The following is an 18,356-nucleotide window of genomic DNA, read 5'->3' as shown; positions in this document are numbered from 1 at the left end:
ATGTACATCAACTCGTATGGGTCAAAGCCACATAAACATACTTCCTTTCCTATAACAGCACGTACCCAAGTGTTTTATTCCTCTTACACCACAGCAACGTGTCAGTGATTACAATTCCTATTTATTAAAGATTAACACAGCATACTTTGCATCTGTTTATAGTTACATATAGAGTAATGTCAGTTAAAGTTAGTTCCTGTTCTCACTTACTTTATAGCAGCTATAAAGACTCGTTGCTTCACCAGCCCTCTCTTTATTCTTTCTCTTTATTCTCCCTCTCTCTATTCTCTCTCTTTATTTTCTCTCTCGATTCGCTCTCTCTATTCTCTCTTGATTCTCTGTCTTCAAGTTAATAAGAAAAAAACACGCAGCTTATTACGCACGTTACGGAGAAACCGCAAAGAAACGTCAACAGATTGATTTTTTAAATTTTGGTTTTAAGTGTAATAATGAATATTTCTGTGTTTTTACTTTTCTATTGATTTAATCAGCATTGCTATATCTACCTTAAATCAATTGAAATAATAATAATAATAATAATAATAATAATAATAGTAATAATAATAATAATAATAATAATAATAATAATAATAATAAAAACAGTGGTATTTAACACATAAACATACAGATTGGAGCTGTAAATAGAGTCTAAGCATAATAAAGATTTGAAAGAAAGATGGCTCTAACACGACATGAAGGTTTGAGGACTGCATTGTGTAAGATTTGTTCGTTATTCTGAGTGAATACCGAGTGCTGAAAGTCTCAGTGACATGAAGGCGGGGTTCTGTGACAGGAAGTTCAATGCTGAATAAACTAAAAGCAGCAAATAAATACATAAATAAATAAGTGTACCCTGGGTCACGAGACTCTCAGGGGATCAGGCTCACAGTAGTGACGTTGCGAGTCCAAAACAAGAGCAAGAGGAAAACCAAAACTGGACGTGTGTAACTTTCGCTTCCCTTCAGTCTGAGGCTTACGTTTCGTTTTCCTGATCAAGGAAATAAAAGCGCCTCCTATCGGCCGCGTCCCAAATCACACCACCTACAGCTCGCAGTTACAGTGGTTACTCTGAGCTGCTAGAGACGCAGATCTAAAGCAGATCTAAAGCAGATTTAAAGCGGAACTGAAGAGGAATTACAATCATACAACTTCTTCTACGCACTTATTTACTGAAGGCATTAAAGGGAATTAAAGGTAAGACACCAGATTCAAAAACAAAGTTTTATTAATTTAGTATTACTACTACTACTACTACTACTACTATTACTATAAACACTACTACTACTACTAATAATAATAATAATAATTCTGTTTTTCTACAGCCTTGATATCAAACATCTTACTTATTTGAAATTAGTTTTATCTGAAATAGACACATGTAATTTCTGGCATTAAAAAAACACTGCTGGGTTTTAGTTGTGTCAGACGATATAAAAACACTGAAAACATTTTAGCCAGAAATACAATTTACAAAACGTTTTCAAAATCTCGTCGATGAGTCAAGACATGCTTGGTCTGAAGTTTGCTTCTTGGAGCTATGAAGATAATGTAGCTAACAAATAATACAAGTCTATCCACTTTGACCAAATGACCCAATCTTCGTATACTCACTTCTCATTTATAAACAAATGATTCTGCACAACAGAAGTGATGTTTTTTTTTTTTTACAATGTATTTGTGTTATATTTCCACACAATAACTTTTAGATTTCTGACACAATTACACTGTTAAGCTTTGAGAGGAAGTGCATATGGAGCAGGTTTTAACACCAGATGATTTCACTTTAGAGAGAGCAGGTCAGTGCTGAGACTTCTCCAGCATGTTGGTCTATGGAATGTTAACTAACACGTTCGTTTGTCTCTGTGAAGCATTTAGTTTTTCTTTCTCTTCAAAACGTTCTTCTGTTATTGTTTATGAACTGCATCATAAACTGTATTGGATATAAGCTAAAATGTACTTAAAGTAGAGAGAGTTGTTTTCAGATTCAGAAACTTTTACATTTAAGTCATTTGGCAGACCCTGTTATCCACAGTGACTTACATTTATCTCATTTATACACCTGAGCTGGTGAGGGTTAAGTGGCAGCTTGGCAGCACTGGGATTTGAACTCATGACCTTCTTACCAGAAGTCCAAAGTCTTAGCCACTGAGTTAAACTGACCATAAAAGGAGTTAATGTTAATACTTTCAAAATGTCTAGAATTGCCTGTCAGTTCTGTAAATGTCCGACTCAACCTACTGTATACGTTCTTCATTTCATATTTCCAGGATCAAATTTTACTCACTATGGGAGTTCGTGGACTTCACGGCTACATCGAGAGCAACAGTGATTTTCTGAAGACCAGCTTCTTTAGAGAAAGCAAACTCGTCATCGATGGATGCAACTTGTATTACCTTCTTTACTTCAAGTCTCACCTGGACCAAGCACACGGCGGGGATTACGAAGACTTTGAGAAAATAGTTACACTGTTTTTTAAAAATCTCAGACTCTGTGATATTGAGCCCTACGTGGTGCTCGATGGGGGGACCGACGTCAGTGACAAAAAATTTGACACCCTGAAGACTAGACGCCAAGACAAAATCACAAAAGCCGATGCCTTGTCCAGGGGCCATTCAGGAGACGTTTTACCCATTCTCACCACAAATGTGTTCAAGCAGATCCTCCAGAAACTCGGGATTCCCTTTATTCAGTGTCTGGCAGAAGCGGACTGGGAAGCAGCCGCATTGGCCAACGAGTGGGCGTGTCCTGTTCTGTCCAACGACAGCGATTTCTACATCTTCGGCAACCGGGGCGGATTTTTGCCCCTCAATCATTTCCAGTGGACGGAAGTGAGACTGATGAGAAAGGGTAAAAAAAAATTCATCCCTGCCAAGTCATACCATGTTCGAAATGTGTGTACTGCTTTTAATAGCATGAATAAATATAATCTTCAACTTTTTGCCACCATCCTGGGCAATGACTACACCAAACTGGACAAGAGTGCGTTTCCAAACTTCTCAAAGTTCTCAACCAGACCTGGAGGAATCGCCCAGATCGATGGCTTACTCGTGTGGTTATCACGCTTCCCCAACCCAAAGGAAGCCATCGCTGGTCTCCTGAGCCCCCTGGGGAAGAACATCAAATCAGCCAGCATTCGAAAATCAATATATCAGGGAATGGCAGAGTACAGACTCAATCCCAGCTCCATTGCCCAGTTCTTCATAAGCGGAGAACCTCAGATCAAGCTTCCAGGCCCTTTACAGAACCTGCCGGACTGGAGTCTGAAACCTCTGGCAGAAGGTAAGCTGGCTTCCTCAGTCATTGACGTCCTGACACTGCAGAGGCTCATGATGAACATCCAGGTGGAGGATTTTGGACTGAGCAGCAGCAGCGAGACGTCTCGGCCGATACGACAGGTGATGTACGGCGTACTGCTGTGTACCAGGTGGAAGAAAGTCGGTAAACGCAGCACGTCTTCTGGAGAGAACCAGCAATACTACGTGGAGGAATACGACAGGCAGGAAATAACGCTGAGCAGCACCATGGTTCCAGCTGTTCTACTGACACGTGTAGTAACACACCTTCACCTGGACTCGCTGTGGGAGGTAGAGATGTGGATTTATCTCTGCTTTACTGTTAATCCTTGTGATTAACTAACTTGTTTAGATTAGATTTGTTCGTAGCTTATGGGGAGACAGCATTTTATTACGCAAATCAAATACTACAAGAGTTTCCCTAGGAGTCCCACAGGGTTCTTTCTTAGGCTCCTTTCTACTTATTATGTACATGCTAACCCTCAGTTCTGTGATTGGCCTACATGGCCTTCTATTTCATTTCTATGCTGATGACGCTCAGATCTTGCACTGAGTTGATGCACACAGAATATAAAAAATGTATGGATGCACTCAACATGTACTCTTAGAAAAATTAGTGCACTTCAGTTGACCAGAGACGATGCTACAGACTTGTAGCTTTGATGTTATTTGATCCCACCACATATGATTCCATAGTTAAAATAACTTTCATCTATATAATATTGCACGCCAACATTCCTCCGTTTCATTCGACGAGGCAGAAACCCTAGTCCAGGATTTCACTATTTCAAGACGTGCATCATTACATGTATAAAGCACTGAACAGATGCTTACCTTTCAAAATGCTGGATTATTTACCATTATTAACATAATACACATTTTGTCATCTTCTGTTGTAGGCACCTGAGAATGTACGCCTGCAGGTCCTGTTGGATGCCCTGTGTGTGTCTCCGGTGTTTAATTCTCGCATCATCCCCGAAAATCTGCAGCTAGCCGTGTATGTCACAGGTTTCTGGCTAAATCATGCGCAACCCGAACCAACAGCGGAAATGTTCTGGGCTTTACTCATCGGCCTGGTCTACGGACACCTGTGCAGAGAACATCGGACTGTGATCGGTAAAGATCAGACTGAGATACTTAAGGATCAAACTGAGATAGGTAAAGATGAAATTGACACATGTGAAGATCAGACTGAGATAATCGATCAGGATAGTCAAAGAGCAAAATGAAGTAAAGATCATACAGAGATAGTTAATGACAGACCAAGATAGGTAAAGATTAGACTGAGATGAGTATAGATTAGACTCAGACAGTTAAAGATCAAACCAAGATAGCTAAAGATGAATCTGAGATAGGTCGACATCAAACCAAGATAGTTAAAGATCAGACTAAAACAGATAAATGTTAGACTGAGATTGTAAAAGATGAATCTGAGATAGATAAAGAAAAAACTGATAGATACTTTGACGAGCTGATGACAATATTATCATGCGAAGAATATTTTACGATATGTCAGTGTGACGAGGTGGAGGGAGGGGCCAGGCTGTGAGGACGGACACCTGCCACTGAGTTGTCTTATCAGTGGGAGAGAGCAATAAAGGAGCAGATGTAAGCACCAGAGAGAGAGAGAGAGAGAGAGAGAGAGAGAGAGGGAGGGAGGGAGAGAGGGAGAGAAAGAGAGAGAGAGAGAGAGAAAGAGAGGGAGAGAGAGGGAGGGAGGGAGAGAGGGAGAGAGAGAGAGGGAGCCCATCTATAAAGTGTGTTACGGTCATAAACTAGATGATCTCACACTCACATGTCCTGTACTGCAGTTGCGTGGAATTATGGCTTGTTCTTTGAATACGTGGTTGATATGATCAGTTCTTCTCCTGTACGCAGAGGCAGACACGGTGATTTCGAGGTTTAAAAAGCTGCAGGAACGTACAGGTCAGAAGTTTTTGGACCTGGAGCTGGCTCACGCTTACTGTCAGTGGCAGTCCTGTCTGAAGGACAGCTTCAATCTGAACCAGCTACTGAATCATCCCGTCCCTGAGCCGGAGTTAGCATGGTACACTCACGTCTTATTTCTTATCTCTATAATCACACGGAGCATGAATTAGTTATAAGAGCATTATAACAACTTGAAGGATCTCTAAGGAATCCTAAGCTGAAAGATGAGCTCTATTCAGTAAATAACAGGAAAAATATCGAAAGCCTAAATAAAGCGCAGGGAACAGGTAGAAGTTTTTGTACTACATCTTTTCTGGAGATGTTCGGCCTTATTGCTTTAACTCTGTGTTTGGATTAGATCAGGCGTGGCTTGTAGGTCTTTACAGATAAACGCTCTGCTTAACGAGTAAACAGTGAGTCATGAAGCCTCACCCACATAGACTATTGTTACTGAAAAATCCTCTGTGAATTAATTGTAAATAAAAGCTACAAAAAAGTCATACGTGAGGGCGTGGCTGTTAATGTATTGATTGACAGCTGCATGAAGCAGTGAGAATAAGATAAGATTGTGATTAGCAACACATCGCGGGTTTTTGCTGGTGAAGCTCGGCAGGATCGGATTCCCCCTGAGCTGCGACCTGATTGGTCAGGAGATTAACAAAAAGCACTTGATGTCACTCAGAGTGTTTTGGGGGGAACGTAAACTTTTTCTTAACTTTGGAAGTTAAGAAGCAACTGTCCAGGGGGTGGAGTCAAACCTGGCCCAGCTCCTCCTACATGGGCGAAGTGTTTCAGGGGTTAAGAGATCAGATTTATAGGAGCAGTTGGATCAGGGCCAGCTCCACCCACCAGACTTTTGGTTCTGCCATGAGGTCTGACTTTCTGTGTCCAAAATACACACACACACACACCAGCGTACTTTTGGTTTTCGCTTTCTGTAGATGAAAAACCACCAAACCTAAGCTTCCTCACTTCATTTCTGTGTTAGCAACTAGCGGTGTTAGCAGTGATATCATTATACGAGCAGTTCTTAATTCTGCAAAAATGTGCAAGGACACAAAGATAAAAATGAACCTAACATTAAGAGCGTTGTGTTCCAGCTTAACCGTGATCCAGGTCCATGTTTGTGTGTTTATCAGGTTGTACAGAGGCTCTCTGGTGCACACCGTCGCTCAGGAGTTGATGAAGGGCGTCGAACCAGAGTCTCTTCTCACCGGAGCCTCTATCTCCGTGGATCTTTACCGAAATCTCCAGGCCGCGGTGGAGCGCGAGCTGGACGACGACTTCATCGTGAGAATGAGGACGAGGGCGGGGCCGAGAGCGCGAAGGGTGTGGAACGATCCAGCGGACGAGATGAGCAAAATGTTCAAACATCTGATGGCTGATGAAGACGACGATGATGACGGTGACAATATTTTCGAGGAAACCTGCAGCGTTCGCACCAGACACGTAAGCCGAGCTCGCACGGAGGATCCGAGAGCCAAGAAATACGAGCTTGTGAAGTGGTGTTAGATACGACTGAATCAGGACAACGCTGCAGTCAGACACTATGATCAGAGTCGCCATAATCCTTCACGTGTTTTTAAAAAAAAATGGAAAATAGGAAATTATTCCCAGGATATCGCTTTTATTTAGATTCTAATGAACTGTGTGTTTTAATTGTGGCGCATCGCATGAATTGTACCAGACTTGTGTTTACTCCTTAAGGGGATTTGCTCTGACTCGGGTCTGAGCATGACACATCAGCATGTGTGTGTGAAGTGTTTTCAAGATTTATCAGCAATATTTACGGAGCCACAGGAGCCTCATGATAAAATAAGCACTAAACAACTAACACACAAATCACACATCGTAGTCCGTCTGTATTCATGAACCAGCAGAGTTTCTCCAGTTATATTTCTACTACACAGAAATATCAAGCTCTATTCTAATCCTTTCACTTTTAGTGTATGTAGAAGAACCAGAGCTGTCACAAATACCAAAGCAAGAGGCTTTTGTAAGACTAATCCCAAATCTGACCAGACCTGAGCCGAATATTAGTCATAATTAATCCCTTTTCTTTTTCACTAGAATTCTTTTTTCTCCACTTATAAAGTGTTCAAACAAACAAAAACCCAGACAATTATTACTGTATTATTATTATTTGTATTGTATGATAATATTTTTTGTTGTTTAAATAATATTAGAACAGATATCTACATTAACAACCCCCAAAACCCATTCACATGACAAGTAATGTAAATATTTATTATTACTGTAATATTATTTCATATTTTATTATCGTAAACGATTAGGGTTCGCACTGCTGTATTGTTCCGCGTTCATGTTCTGATAATGACGGCTGTTTACGATAACGTTAATACTTTACGTCAGTGTGAATAAAGAGTAAGTCATTTTAACAAATGAATAGAGCAAGTTAATAAGTATTAATTGGCGTTTATTTTTAAATGTCAATGAAACACAGTGCAGGATGCGTTCATGTTTATTCAATCCCTGATTAAAATACGTCAATGACTGTTACACAGCACTGACACTGGAGACTCCTTCCCTACATGTTAATTAAATAAATATCTCCTTACAGCAAACTTCACCATACACACTTTCTTTTCATTAAATAATTAAATTAATATAAAGCTATGATTTTAATTACTTCAGGCCTTCACTACTGTCAGAGCTTCTGGTGTAGAAAATTACTCAACACCTTCTGACCAATCGGATTAGAGAACTGAACGTGGGTGAGGTATGAGGTTAATTTAGTTTATTCCGCATGTTTGATGTGTTGTTTTAAGAAACATCAGTTAATACAAGTGTTAGATATTTTTCTGGTGATGTACTAACACTGGAGTTACTAATATCAGTTAAATGAACGTTAATGTAAAGCGTTATTATGATCATTATCTCTCTGAAGACAGTGTGGGGATCACACACATGTGTCAGGAACAGAAATAGAAATGATTAGGAATGAAGATTATGTTGAAATGAGATTATTTGAGTGTGTTGTAGAGTTTAATCTATCATGCTGTGGTGTTTCGGTGTTTTCTGTCTTTTTTTAACAGTATAAAATAACTGTATATATATTTTACTGTAAAGATCAATTTCATAATGAATTCATTGTAAAAACAAAAAGCAATAGATTGTCAAATGTAAAAAAATATTTAAATAAAATCTGTCGCTATATATTTGTGGTGAAGTTTTTGTTTGACGTTTTACCTTTAATGGATGGGACACATGGGTTAGAGATTGTAATAAACGCTAAATAATACAGTAATGAGACAGAAAAATCCTCCCATGCCACACAGGCTATCCTACTACTGCACTATATCCAGCAGGCTAGTTATAAATAAATGCACCCCTTCTATAAATGTGCTAATACTACATGCACAAATAGTACAGTTGTGTAACCAGGAAGTTCATTACAGTTTCTAGAGGAAGTCTGTTGTGTTGAACTTCTCTACTGTTCACTGATGGAGACTCGAGTGCAGAACTGTTTGTGGTAATTGTAGTGCTAATGCTATAATAGCAAATCGCTTATATCGAGTGCGGTCCAAAGCCATCTTACGGATTTTAAGTGGTACCATCCTGAGTAATCTCAGTGATCTTTAGGCTGCACCCTGTGGGACATCCTCAGCAGCAGCATGTGACTTCCTTTCATTGTAGTTTGCGTGAGTGAAAGCAGGGACTCCGACAAAACTAGCTATGACAGCGTAACTAAAAGGGAGAACCATAAGGGGACAGACATGAGGGATCCCTGGGACATAAGGTGGCGAGACACTCCACCACCAACACACCTGGGTGAAGGTGTGAGAGTGGGGGAGTGACAGCATCCAAACATCCCAATTCACCTCAACACTCTCTACCTGTGAGCCTCTAGATCTGCTCCTTTACCTGAGAACAAAACTATTCGCAGAAAGTCTTGACCGTTAGTCTTTTAAGTGATTTGTTTTACGTTAATATTTTGCTATTTCTGTTGTCCATTTTACGTTCTTAGTTTTTTGTATTGAGAAGGCTATATATATTTGTTATATTTCACAAAATTTCACAGCAACAGAAGAACAAAAGAAATAACGACATATATCAACAGTCTTTATTTAGATACAAAAAATGCATATACAATACACAAAAAACAATACATATTTTTATATAACATAAATTACATTACTTATCATTTACTGTATAATTAGCTATTATTATTATTATTATTATTATTATTATGCTCTGCCTCCTCTGTGTCATGATTCCCCCGTGAAGCAGTGTGCTCAAAGCGCAAATGCGCGAGCGCCTGCTTTTCCATTGTTGACCATAGTGACATGGGGTCGCTCTGCTTCCCTGCTCCGTCACCGTGTGGTTTCCTGGCTCTGCTTGGGACATTCAGCCCAGGGGCCCGGGGCCGCCAATGAGAAGGGAGGACTCATGGCACTCCGGGAGGAGTGCCTTTGGGGGGGGGGGTTCTGTCAAGACTCCCCCTTGAAGCAGTGTGCTCAAAGCGCGAATGCGCGAGTGCCTGCTTTTCCATTGTTGACCGTAATGACATCTGGACATGTGTGTTTTGTTTATGTTTCTGTCATGTCTCCTCCCTGTTCTGCCATTGGCTGGGATTTCACGTGTGTCTGTATTGCTCTCAGCTGCTAGCGGTTTAGACACTGATCATGTCCACATATATAACGCGCGCCTCCCAGCACACAACGCGGCAGATTATCATAGAGTTAGTTTAGTTCGTATCGTAGTCGTAGTCACGGTCCATGTTTAGAGTTAGATCACTCTGCCTCTTCATCAGAATCTCGTAGGTCGTAGGTGTCGTAGTCGGAGTAGAACGGTCGCACTGAGCTCTGGGTCCATTCTGGTTCCGTCTCCTCCACTGACAGTTTCACTCCACCATCTGTACAGAGATATCAGAGATATTAGAGATTTTCTGAACACTTCTCACAGACTTATTATTATTATTATTATTATTATTACAGTTCCGTGAAATATTCAACACTGCAGCTTACATGAGTCAAACAAAATAATCAGTAAACATCTGAAGTGATTTGGGTTTCTGCAAACTGCAGAAGTAAAAGGTGAGAATGGAAATAATCAGGCCTACACACCTGTATAGTTGTTGACCTCCGAAGACTCATCCAAAGACCTGGCAAGAAGGTTTCCTCTTTCTTCTTCACGCACAGAAAGCTGTAGAATATTTTCCAGCTGGGAAACCTCCTCTGCCTCATCTGCATCTTCTGCCTCCTCTGCCTCTTCATCAGAATCTCGTAGGTCGTAGGTGTCGTAGTCGGAGTGGAACGGTCGCACTGAGCTCTGGGTCCGTGCTGGTTCCGTCTCCTCCACTGACAGTTTCACTCCATCATCTGTACAGAGATATCAGATATATATATATATATATATATATATATATATATATATATATATATATATATATATATATATATAAAAAATTCAGGCAATGTTTTTTTATACACGATATGTTTAAACTTTAACTATGTTAAACTATTAACTATTACTTATCATTTACTGTATAATTATGTATATTATTATTATTATTATTATTATTATTAATAATAATAATAATAATAATAACATTATTATTGTTGTTGTTGTTGTTGTTGTTATTATTATTATTATTATCATTACTACTACTACTACTACTAATAATAATAATAATAATATAGATGTGGAGAGTAAATCTAGTTGTTAATCTAGTAATCCAGTAGCTATGAATTACATTGCTTCAGGTTATTTGGTTCTGTAGTTATAAGTTGTTCTATCATGTCCTATAGTTATATATAAACATGTAGCGCTAAAAGGAACCGGCACTAATTCATAACTACAGCACGGCTAACTTGTACTGAAATTATCCACGCTAGGCCGTAATGGCCTAGCTGACAACGAGCTCGTACCGGACCACTGGTTTCTGTTTCATTCAAGTCAATAAACAATAACAACAATAACAATAATCAAACAGCCTACATGAGTCAAACAAATCAACCTTCAAGCAACTCAAAGTATTTGGATTTTTGAAAATTACGAGAAAATGTGAGAACAGTAATGATAAGATCTACACGGTTAGCATGCTAATACTAATTCTGCTAACTCACAGCTAGGCCACATGTCGAGTGTCGCACACGCTCGACGATTTAACTACACAAATGAACCAAAGTAAGCCCAGTTCAAACACAAAGAAGATTCACCATCACTGTCATCTTCATCAGCGCGGATGGGATTACGTCTTGACATATTTCTACGTCTTGAAAATAATATCAGGACGGACTCCAAATGAAAATGGCGGCTGCCGAGTATCCAGAGGACGGAGGGCGTGACGTCATCATTTCAGTGGCACGTGATTCCACGTATTGGTGATCGCATGATTGTGTTAATAACCAACTAAAAGCTAACTAAAAAGTTCAACAATATCTAGCAGTTAGGTGACAGTAATATTTTTTGCGATAACTTACCAGTGTGAACTCGTCATCGCGTCGGTTTCAGGGTCTAGCTGAGAATTCATCCAATCATGTTGTGAGTTTGTTCTCACTGTCAGGATTTTCTTCTGCTTTCTGTATAAGCTTCTTCTTTGTGTTTGATGTTTATGTTTAGAGTCATGTTTCTTTCTTTTTCTTCTTTCATTTACACAAATTTTTACACATTGGACATCACAGATCTTCCCTGTATACAGAAAACTCTGATGAAATAAAGCTCATCGTTTCCGCAGCATTTAGACATAATTCACGGGGGATCTTTAGACAGAATAGAAACGTAAAACACGGTGCCGGTTCCACTGAATTCGATTCGTCCAACAAGCGTCACCAAAAAAATTCAATTAAAAAAAGGAAAGAGCTCCCCAAGTTTTCCAATGTCTCCTCAAACCAGACCAAAGTAGGAAAAGAATAAATTGGAAAAAAAATTATTTATATATATATATATATATATATATATATATATATATATGTGAGAAAAAGTCCTGTGAAAGTGCGTACTCACATCCAAAGCTACCTTTCAACACCGAGTGACAGTGAAAGCATTCGGTTAAAAACTCACTGGAAGGAAATAAAAATCTAGTACAACTGGTAGAGCAAGACCGACGAAGATGCACACCTAGTTTTGGGTGTGAATGATTGTGCTGTGTATTTAGAAATACTTTCTTCTGAACACTTAAAACTAAAGCTAAAAGGTGCCTCACTAACTAGTCGTTAAATAACGATCAAATTATAATCAGATTCAGGGTCGTGGCTTTTAAAAGGATGAATCCAGTACTCAGTGTTTTCTTCTCTGTATCTCTCTCTTGCTTCTGCTTTCCGTACCGGTTTTGACGTTGTGTCTCAGATGAACTGAAATGATTTCTTTTGACGACCCAAATGTTAAAAGAAGTCCCGTGATGAAAGATATTCCACGTCCAAAAACTTGACAGAAGTGGGAAGCAGGCAAATTTTAGACCAAATACAAAAATGATCATTAAAAAAAAAAAGAAAAAAAGAATGAAGGTATAAAACAGGAAGTCCTTTAGACAGAATTCCAACGTGATAACAGCAACGTAGATGGTCACCATAAAACCAGCGAATTCTCCTGGTTTACTGATGCGTCCTTACACCAGATCAAAGTAAGGACCTGCAGGTCTGAGCAGCTGAATATGGACGCACCTAGGTTTGTTAGGGTTACTATAAGCAGATTGCAGAACAAGTTCAGTTCGCAGTTCCGCATGGACGTTCTCACTGTGGTTGCTGGGACTATGGTTGCTGCGATGGCCTTGAGACATCAGTTGCCTCATGCAGTGTTACACTCAGCGTTCCACAAATTCTTTTTTATTTTTTTTTATTTTTTTTAAAAAGGCAGACAAGCCAGAAAGAAAATTCGGCCAAAAAGCATCACCAAAAACACTGTTTACTGATGTCTCCTCACACCGGATCATAACAGAAAAAAGGAAAAAATCCTACAAAATAATAGGAAAAATAGAAAAAATAGAAATAAAAATCCGGAAGAGTTCCTGGTGCTTGCATCCACCCTGTACGCTTGTTCACTGTGTGAGGAGGAAGGCGTGTAGGAAAATGTCCCCAGGTGAGTTTAAGCAAAATCCGAACACACCTGTGCAAAGCATCTGGTTCCGGCCCAGGACGGATATGAAGTCTCTTTTAAATTTGACTGCATCGTGTCGGTGAGTTCAGTGTTCTACACATGTTAGATTGGGATGTGTATATTTCTGCAGTGTGTGTGTGCTAGGAGAGATTATTTCGAACTGCCGCTCATGCTGCAGCACACTGCAGCGTAACACACTCGGAAGAAAGCGCTATCTCTCCTCTTCCACAGTCGCCTTCTTTCTTTCACAGACTGCCTCTAGTCTCTCCTCCTGAGGGGCAGCTGATGATGTTAATGAGCACAGTGCAATCTCTGGCCAGATAGAGGTGGTGGTGATTTCAGAGGAACTGGAGTTGATGATCAGGATCTACTCTGTTAACTGTGAGTTAAGACTCTGGGTTACTGCGAAGAAGGTTTGGGGTTCAAGCCCAAAACAAGGAATAAATGACAAACAATTCCTGTGCAACTCCGAGCGCTCACGTCCTCCCTGCAGGTCTGAGCACCTGAATATGGACGCACCTAGGTTTGTTAGGGTTACTGTAAACAAATTGTAGGACAGGTGCAGTTCTCAGTTCCGCATGGACGTTCTCGCTGTGGTTGCTGGGACGACGGTCGCTGCGATGGCCTTGTGACTGCAATTACCTCATGCAGTTTTACACTCAGGTCTCCTTTAGTGAACAATGGACTAGTTCAACAAACAGATTTCATATTAAACCATAATGAACTCTCTTTCACTTTCACTCTATCCGTCGTTCCCCAGATGAGGACGGGTTCCTTCTGAGTCCGGTTCCTCTCAAGGTTTCTTCCTTAGATCATCTCAGGGAGTTTTCCCTCACCACCGTCACCACCGTCTCGCTCGATAGGGATAAATTCACACACTTAAAATCTCCATCCTGTGTTTCTGTCTTTCTGTAAAGCTGCTTTGAGATGACGTCCGCTGTTAAAAGCGATGTACAAATAGAACTGAGCTGAATTGAACTGAAGTACAGGCGTCTTTCCGTACGTACCAGGATTCTCGTTGGCGCGATATCACAAGAGCGAGTGGTTGAATGTTTGTAGCAGTAGATTTTTATAAGGTCACAGCAAGGTCAAATGTCTGAAAAACTTTTTCTTCAGTAACTTTCTCCATGTTTGAAGATTATTTGAAGAGTTTTTCAGTTCTACAAATCAATAACATGAAGGATGAGACTTGGCGGTGGAAGCACCCCCCCGTCCATGTATCAGGTTCGACATGTTGTATTCGTTTGTTAAGTCAGATGATTTTGAAAATGTGCACTTAGTTTTTGTGTGTGTGTGTATAGTTGTACATTGTGTGTGTGGGTGTGCATTTCAGAGATTCACTTACACTCTGCTGTTATTGTAGCTCGTTTAATGAGGATCTTCCAACTCCACAATAAGATGAATAAGACCTAAAATAAAGGTACAATGATGTTGTTGGTGTTGGGATAGGGTGGGGGTTAGGGATTGGTGTTTGGGATAGGGTGGGGGTTAGGGGTAGGTGTTTGGGATAGGGTGGGGGTTAGGGGTCGGTGTTTGGGCAGCCACACCCCTACTGCCGGTGAACCAAGTGAATCATATATATAATGGTGAAGAATATACATAAACAGAAGCAGGGGCAACCAAACTCAAAAACCAGACAAGAGTCAAAACCAGAACAGCAGTCAGAATACAGAATTTGATAGCAACAAGGGCAAGCAACACAAACCAAGCACTCCCAACAACAGCTCACACCATCCTCACGCCTTTTCTTCCTTATATATGGTCGTCAATCAGTGATGTCATCCTGGGAGGCGGGAGCAAGGCAGGCTAGGGCAGGCTGGAAACTACAGCACACAAAAAAACTTCCCATTGCAAAGATTAGCGGGTTGTAACAATGATTTCAAACTTCTTTGTCACCTTTCTGTCGTTCCCAGAGTTACACAAGCACTATCACTGCCAAGACTCATGAACACATTTAATATCCAGATGATCCATCACACAGTGTCCACACGCACACACACACACACACACACACACACACACACACACACACACGCACGCACACGCACACACACACGCACTATGGAGTGTATGGAGAAGTATGGAGCTTCCTCCACAGGCTTTTGACTGCAATATTTTTCACTAACCATCAGATGGCGCTGTTTTTGACTCTCCTGAAGCTTTGACTCTTTCCCGGGAACAGTCAGAGGGAAGCCTCAGTGCTTTATGAGGCTTCATTTCCCAATTACTACAACAACTTATAACATCCATACCACATATAATGCTTCAACACAAAAGCTTGACGACACAGAACCTAACTAGGGTAAATAATTAAATAAAACAGGTGTGCACAAACAAGGAAGGAAGTGGGGCGGACAACACAGGAAGAAATTTAAAACATATGAGCAAGGGTGTCCTCTGGTGGAATTGTCCATGGTGACACAGGGCAGTAAATAAACAGGACATGGGCTGTAACTATAAACTATCGAATAGTGTAGGAGCAATACGTACAGCAGCAGTACTGGCAGCTAAATGAGTTCCATGAATAGAAAGTGACTGATGCAGGTTTGTAAAGTGCAGGTACACCGTGTGAGAGGTACAAGAGGGGCATTAAGTAACTGAGTCATAGTTTCATCCAGGTGCACTGTGAGTGAGTCAGCGCGTGCCGGAAATACTGAGATTCAGAAGTCCAGGACCACTTCACAGGGTGTGTAAATTATTTGCACTCACACAGTCCAAGTCCAGTGGAGTAGATCTGTTCTGTCATCACAGTATTGAGAATTGAACAGAGGCATGACCCAAGCTGTTGTGTGTGGGTTTAATTGTGATTATTCAGCTCGGTTAGTGTATTATTAAAAGCAAGCAGTTAATACGAGTGTTAGTTACTGTGTTTGTTACTGAATAGAAGAATTGATAGTTTACTGTGATGATGAACGCAATAATTAGACGATTAGATGTCCACAATATGCATTTTTAATTTGTAACACGTATATTACAATCAAACAGTGTGAGGTCAGACTGAGTCGGGTCGGTGTCTAACGCGTCGTAGGTTCTGAAGTTCGTTGAGAACGGCTGGACGGAGCCTGGAACGTTTCCTCCTCCGGCTCTCACATCATCATCTATAAACACAGATATCAGTATTTATTATTTTATGCACATCACATATACATTCACATGCAAGAGCTGAACACGAGTTCATTAATAATACATTTTTCAGGTTTGCAGATCACTGTATTGTCATATTTAAATGTTGGTGTTGAGCGAGTGTATGTATTCAGCTGTGATTCATTATAAATGAGTGTTAAAAATGAAGGTAGTAAATGAAGGATTGTGCGTGGTGACAGACAGCGTTAGTGTAGTGGGGTGTGTGTCGTGGTTAAAACGTCACCCTTATTAACCACGTGGCCAATGGGCGCTCTCCCTACCACAGTATATAAGTGGTTGTTTACGCCTCTCAGAATGTGTCATGGTCGAAAAGCCCGCCCCTTCCTTTCGTTGCTATGGACTACAGAGGTATGTGTTTTTAGCTTTGTTGCTTAGCTGTCTATTTACCATGCGATTGCTAGCGTTGTCTATTTACCATGCGATTTACTTGTTTAGTGTGACGTTGGGCTACTGAGACTGTGTGCAGGTGTGATGTGCCGCTCACAATCAGTGCGCTGTGCCGTCAAGGCTCCCAACTGTGTAGCATGGTAGTTTAATGTAGCTCCGGTCGGAGCGCCCGCTGTCGTCGTCACAACTATTAAAGACGCTATCATGATTTTCGTATGTGCCATCGTGAGTACCAGGTCATCGGATCACGGGTCCTCAATTTTGCAGGCGTTACGGCGGGCTGAGTGAGATGTGGTCGTTTCGGTATAGCTCCTCCCCCTCACTCGGGCCACGTTGCTGCTTTGGGGCTGCTTGATTCTGCTTGATGTTTTGATTTGTTTTTATTGTTTTATGTTTTGTTTTGTTATTTTGCTTTGTGTTGGTTGCTGTCACTGAGATCAGTTTTCTTTAACTCAGCTGTGTTGTAACAGTCTTTATCAGTTATGCTGGTACTGCTATGTGGTAGTAGTGGTTGTGGTCGGCTTTGGTAAACTTGCTACCTGTAATCAGTTTGAGCTCGGGGTTATCTGTGTTTTTGTGACAGTAAGCTTGTCTTTGTTTTATTTCATTCTTTTGTTCGTCTGCTTTGAGCTTATTGTAATTAACTTTGTGTTTTGTTTTCTCCTTGTAGGAGCTGAGTGTTTCCTGAGGTTTGGGGGGGGGGGGGGGGGGGGGGGTTCTTTGCTGCACCTTAGGCTTTACTTCATTAAGGGTGGTTATTATTGCTGTGTTTATTCTCAGTGAATTTTGTGGGTATGATTCTGATTAGTGGGGTGCTTTTCCCTTTTGTATAGCTGGTGCTGTCGTACTAGCCTGCCCTTCATACAGGAAGCCTCAGTCCTCCTATGATTATTATTAATTTCCTCTTGTGATTGTTTTATTTGACCAATGCCTGACTGTGTTGGATGTTGCTTCTTTTAAAAATAATTCTTGGCCAGTCATTTTAACGTAAAAATAAAATGTATTTTTGTATGGAAACCCATGCCTCATGCCTGTTCTAAGTGGAACGTACTTGTGTGTCTTTATTTGGGTTATTTTCCCCGTTTTCTCGGGGTGGCGTAGTTGGTACAAAACAAACGAGCCGCATAGCTACATGTGGCGTAGTTGTTGCAAAAAACGAGTCACATTGCTACACGTGGCGTAGTTGTAGAGCGAAACGAGCCGCATTACTACACATGGCGTAGTCGGCAGGATTTACAAAAAACAAGCTACTCTTTATTCTCATTATTTAACAGAAATGTCACGTTTTGGGTGACGAACCTTGACGCGTGAACAGGTTCCTGCTCCTCTTCCACGGCGTTAATCTGCAGACAGACAGATGTCCAACAACCGCCTGAAACAAACAACAACAAATATCAACATCTATCATTTTTCTACAGTTGAGCGCAAAAGTTTACGTCCCCAATGGCTTTCAAATGTTTTGGGGGAAAAAAGGTAAACATACCGCTATTTTACAATTTAAAGTCATGTGAAAAAGTCTTATGCACATGCAAAGAAATGCTATAA

At 40.6% G+C, this 18,356-nt stretch overlaps 1 protein-coding gene and 3 long non-coding RNA genes across 5 annotated transcripts in view; 2 read left to right on the top strand and 2 right to left on the bottom strand.

The window, feature by feature from the left end:
* Window positions 1–1,049: 1,049 nt before the first annotated feature.
* LOC108256242 (protein asteroid homolog 1) lies at window positions 1,050–8,399 on the top strand. Of its 2 annotated transcripts, none has more exons than XM_017452881.3 (5): window positions 1,050–1,194; window positions 2,268–3,584; window positions 4,193–4,409; window positions 5,172–5,340; window positions 6,362–8,399. In XM_017452881.3, exons 2-5 carry the CDS (start codon window positions 2,286–2,288, stop codon window positions 6,732–6,734), a joined length of 2,058 nt encoding a protein of 685 aa, XP_017308370.1. In that variant the 5' UTR covers window positions 1,050–1,194; window positions 2,268–2,285; the 3' UTR covers window positions 6,735–8,399. The 2 variants fall into 2 exon arrangements, with proteins under 2 accessions (XP_017308370.1, XP_017308369.1); XM_017452880.3 differs by having other exon boundaries at window positions 4,193–4,451.
* An 885-nt stretch (window positions 8,400–9,284) lies between these two features.
* On the bottom strand, window positions 9,285–12,107 carry LOC128628992 (uncharacterized). The gene is made up of 3 exons (XR_008393291.1): window positions 11,669–12,107; window positions 10,310–10,564; window positions 9,285–10,098 (listed from the first exon to the last, which is right to left on the bottom strand). It is a non-coding gene; the product is annotated as an uncharacterized LOC128628992 (long non-coding RNA).
* Window positions 12,108–16,216: 4,109 nt separating this feature from the next.
* LOC108256240 (uncharacterized) overlaps window positions 16,217–18,356 on the bottom strand; it is a 4,614-nt gene continuing 2,474 nt past the window's right edge. The window contains exons 4-5 of the long non-coding RNA XR_006980914.2: window positions 18,111–18,183; window positions 16,217–16,378 (exon numbers count right to left, since the gene is read on the bottom strand). This is a non-coding gene — a long non-coding RNA (uncharacterized LOC108256240). The remainder of the gene's footprint in view (window positions 16,379–18,110; window positions 18,184–18,356) is intronic.
* The window catches only part of LOC128628993 (uncharacterized), a 7,464-nt gene continuing 5,810 nt past the window's right edge, over window positions 16,703–18,356 (top strand). Inside the window, exon 1 of the long non-coding RNA XR_008393292.1 lies at window positions 16,703–16,772. This is a non-coding gene — a long non-coding RNA (uncharacterized LOC128628993). The remainder of the gene's footprint in view (window positions 16,773–18,356) is intronic.

This window comes from Ictalurus punctatus, chromosome 23, assembly GCF_001660625.3.
Source record: "Ictalurus punctatus breed USDA103 chromosome 23, Coco_2.0, whole genome shotgun sequence".
Classification (NCBI taxonomy): Eukaryota; Metazoa; Chordata; class Actinopteri; order Siluriformes; family Ictaluridae; genus Ictalurus; species Ictalurus punctatus.
This window is presented reverse-complemented; position numbering and strand designations above follow the sequence as displayed.

Excerpts from the sequence above, each read along its gene's own strand:
- LOC108256242 (XM_017452880.3), top strand. The coding sequence starts at position 2,286 with ATGGGAGTTCGTGGACTTCACGGCTACATCGAGAGCAACAGTGATTTT. Across the intron at positions 3,585-4,192 it reads ACCTGGACTCGCTGTGGGAG|GCACCTGAGAATGTACGCCT; the intron begins GTAGAGATGTGG and ends CTTCTGTTGTAG. Across the intron at positions 5,341-6,361 it reads CCTGAGCCGGAGTTAGCATG|GTTGTACAGAGGCTCTCTGG; the intron begins GTACACTCACGT and ends TGTGTTTATCAG.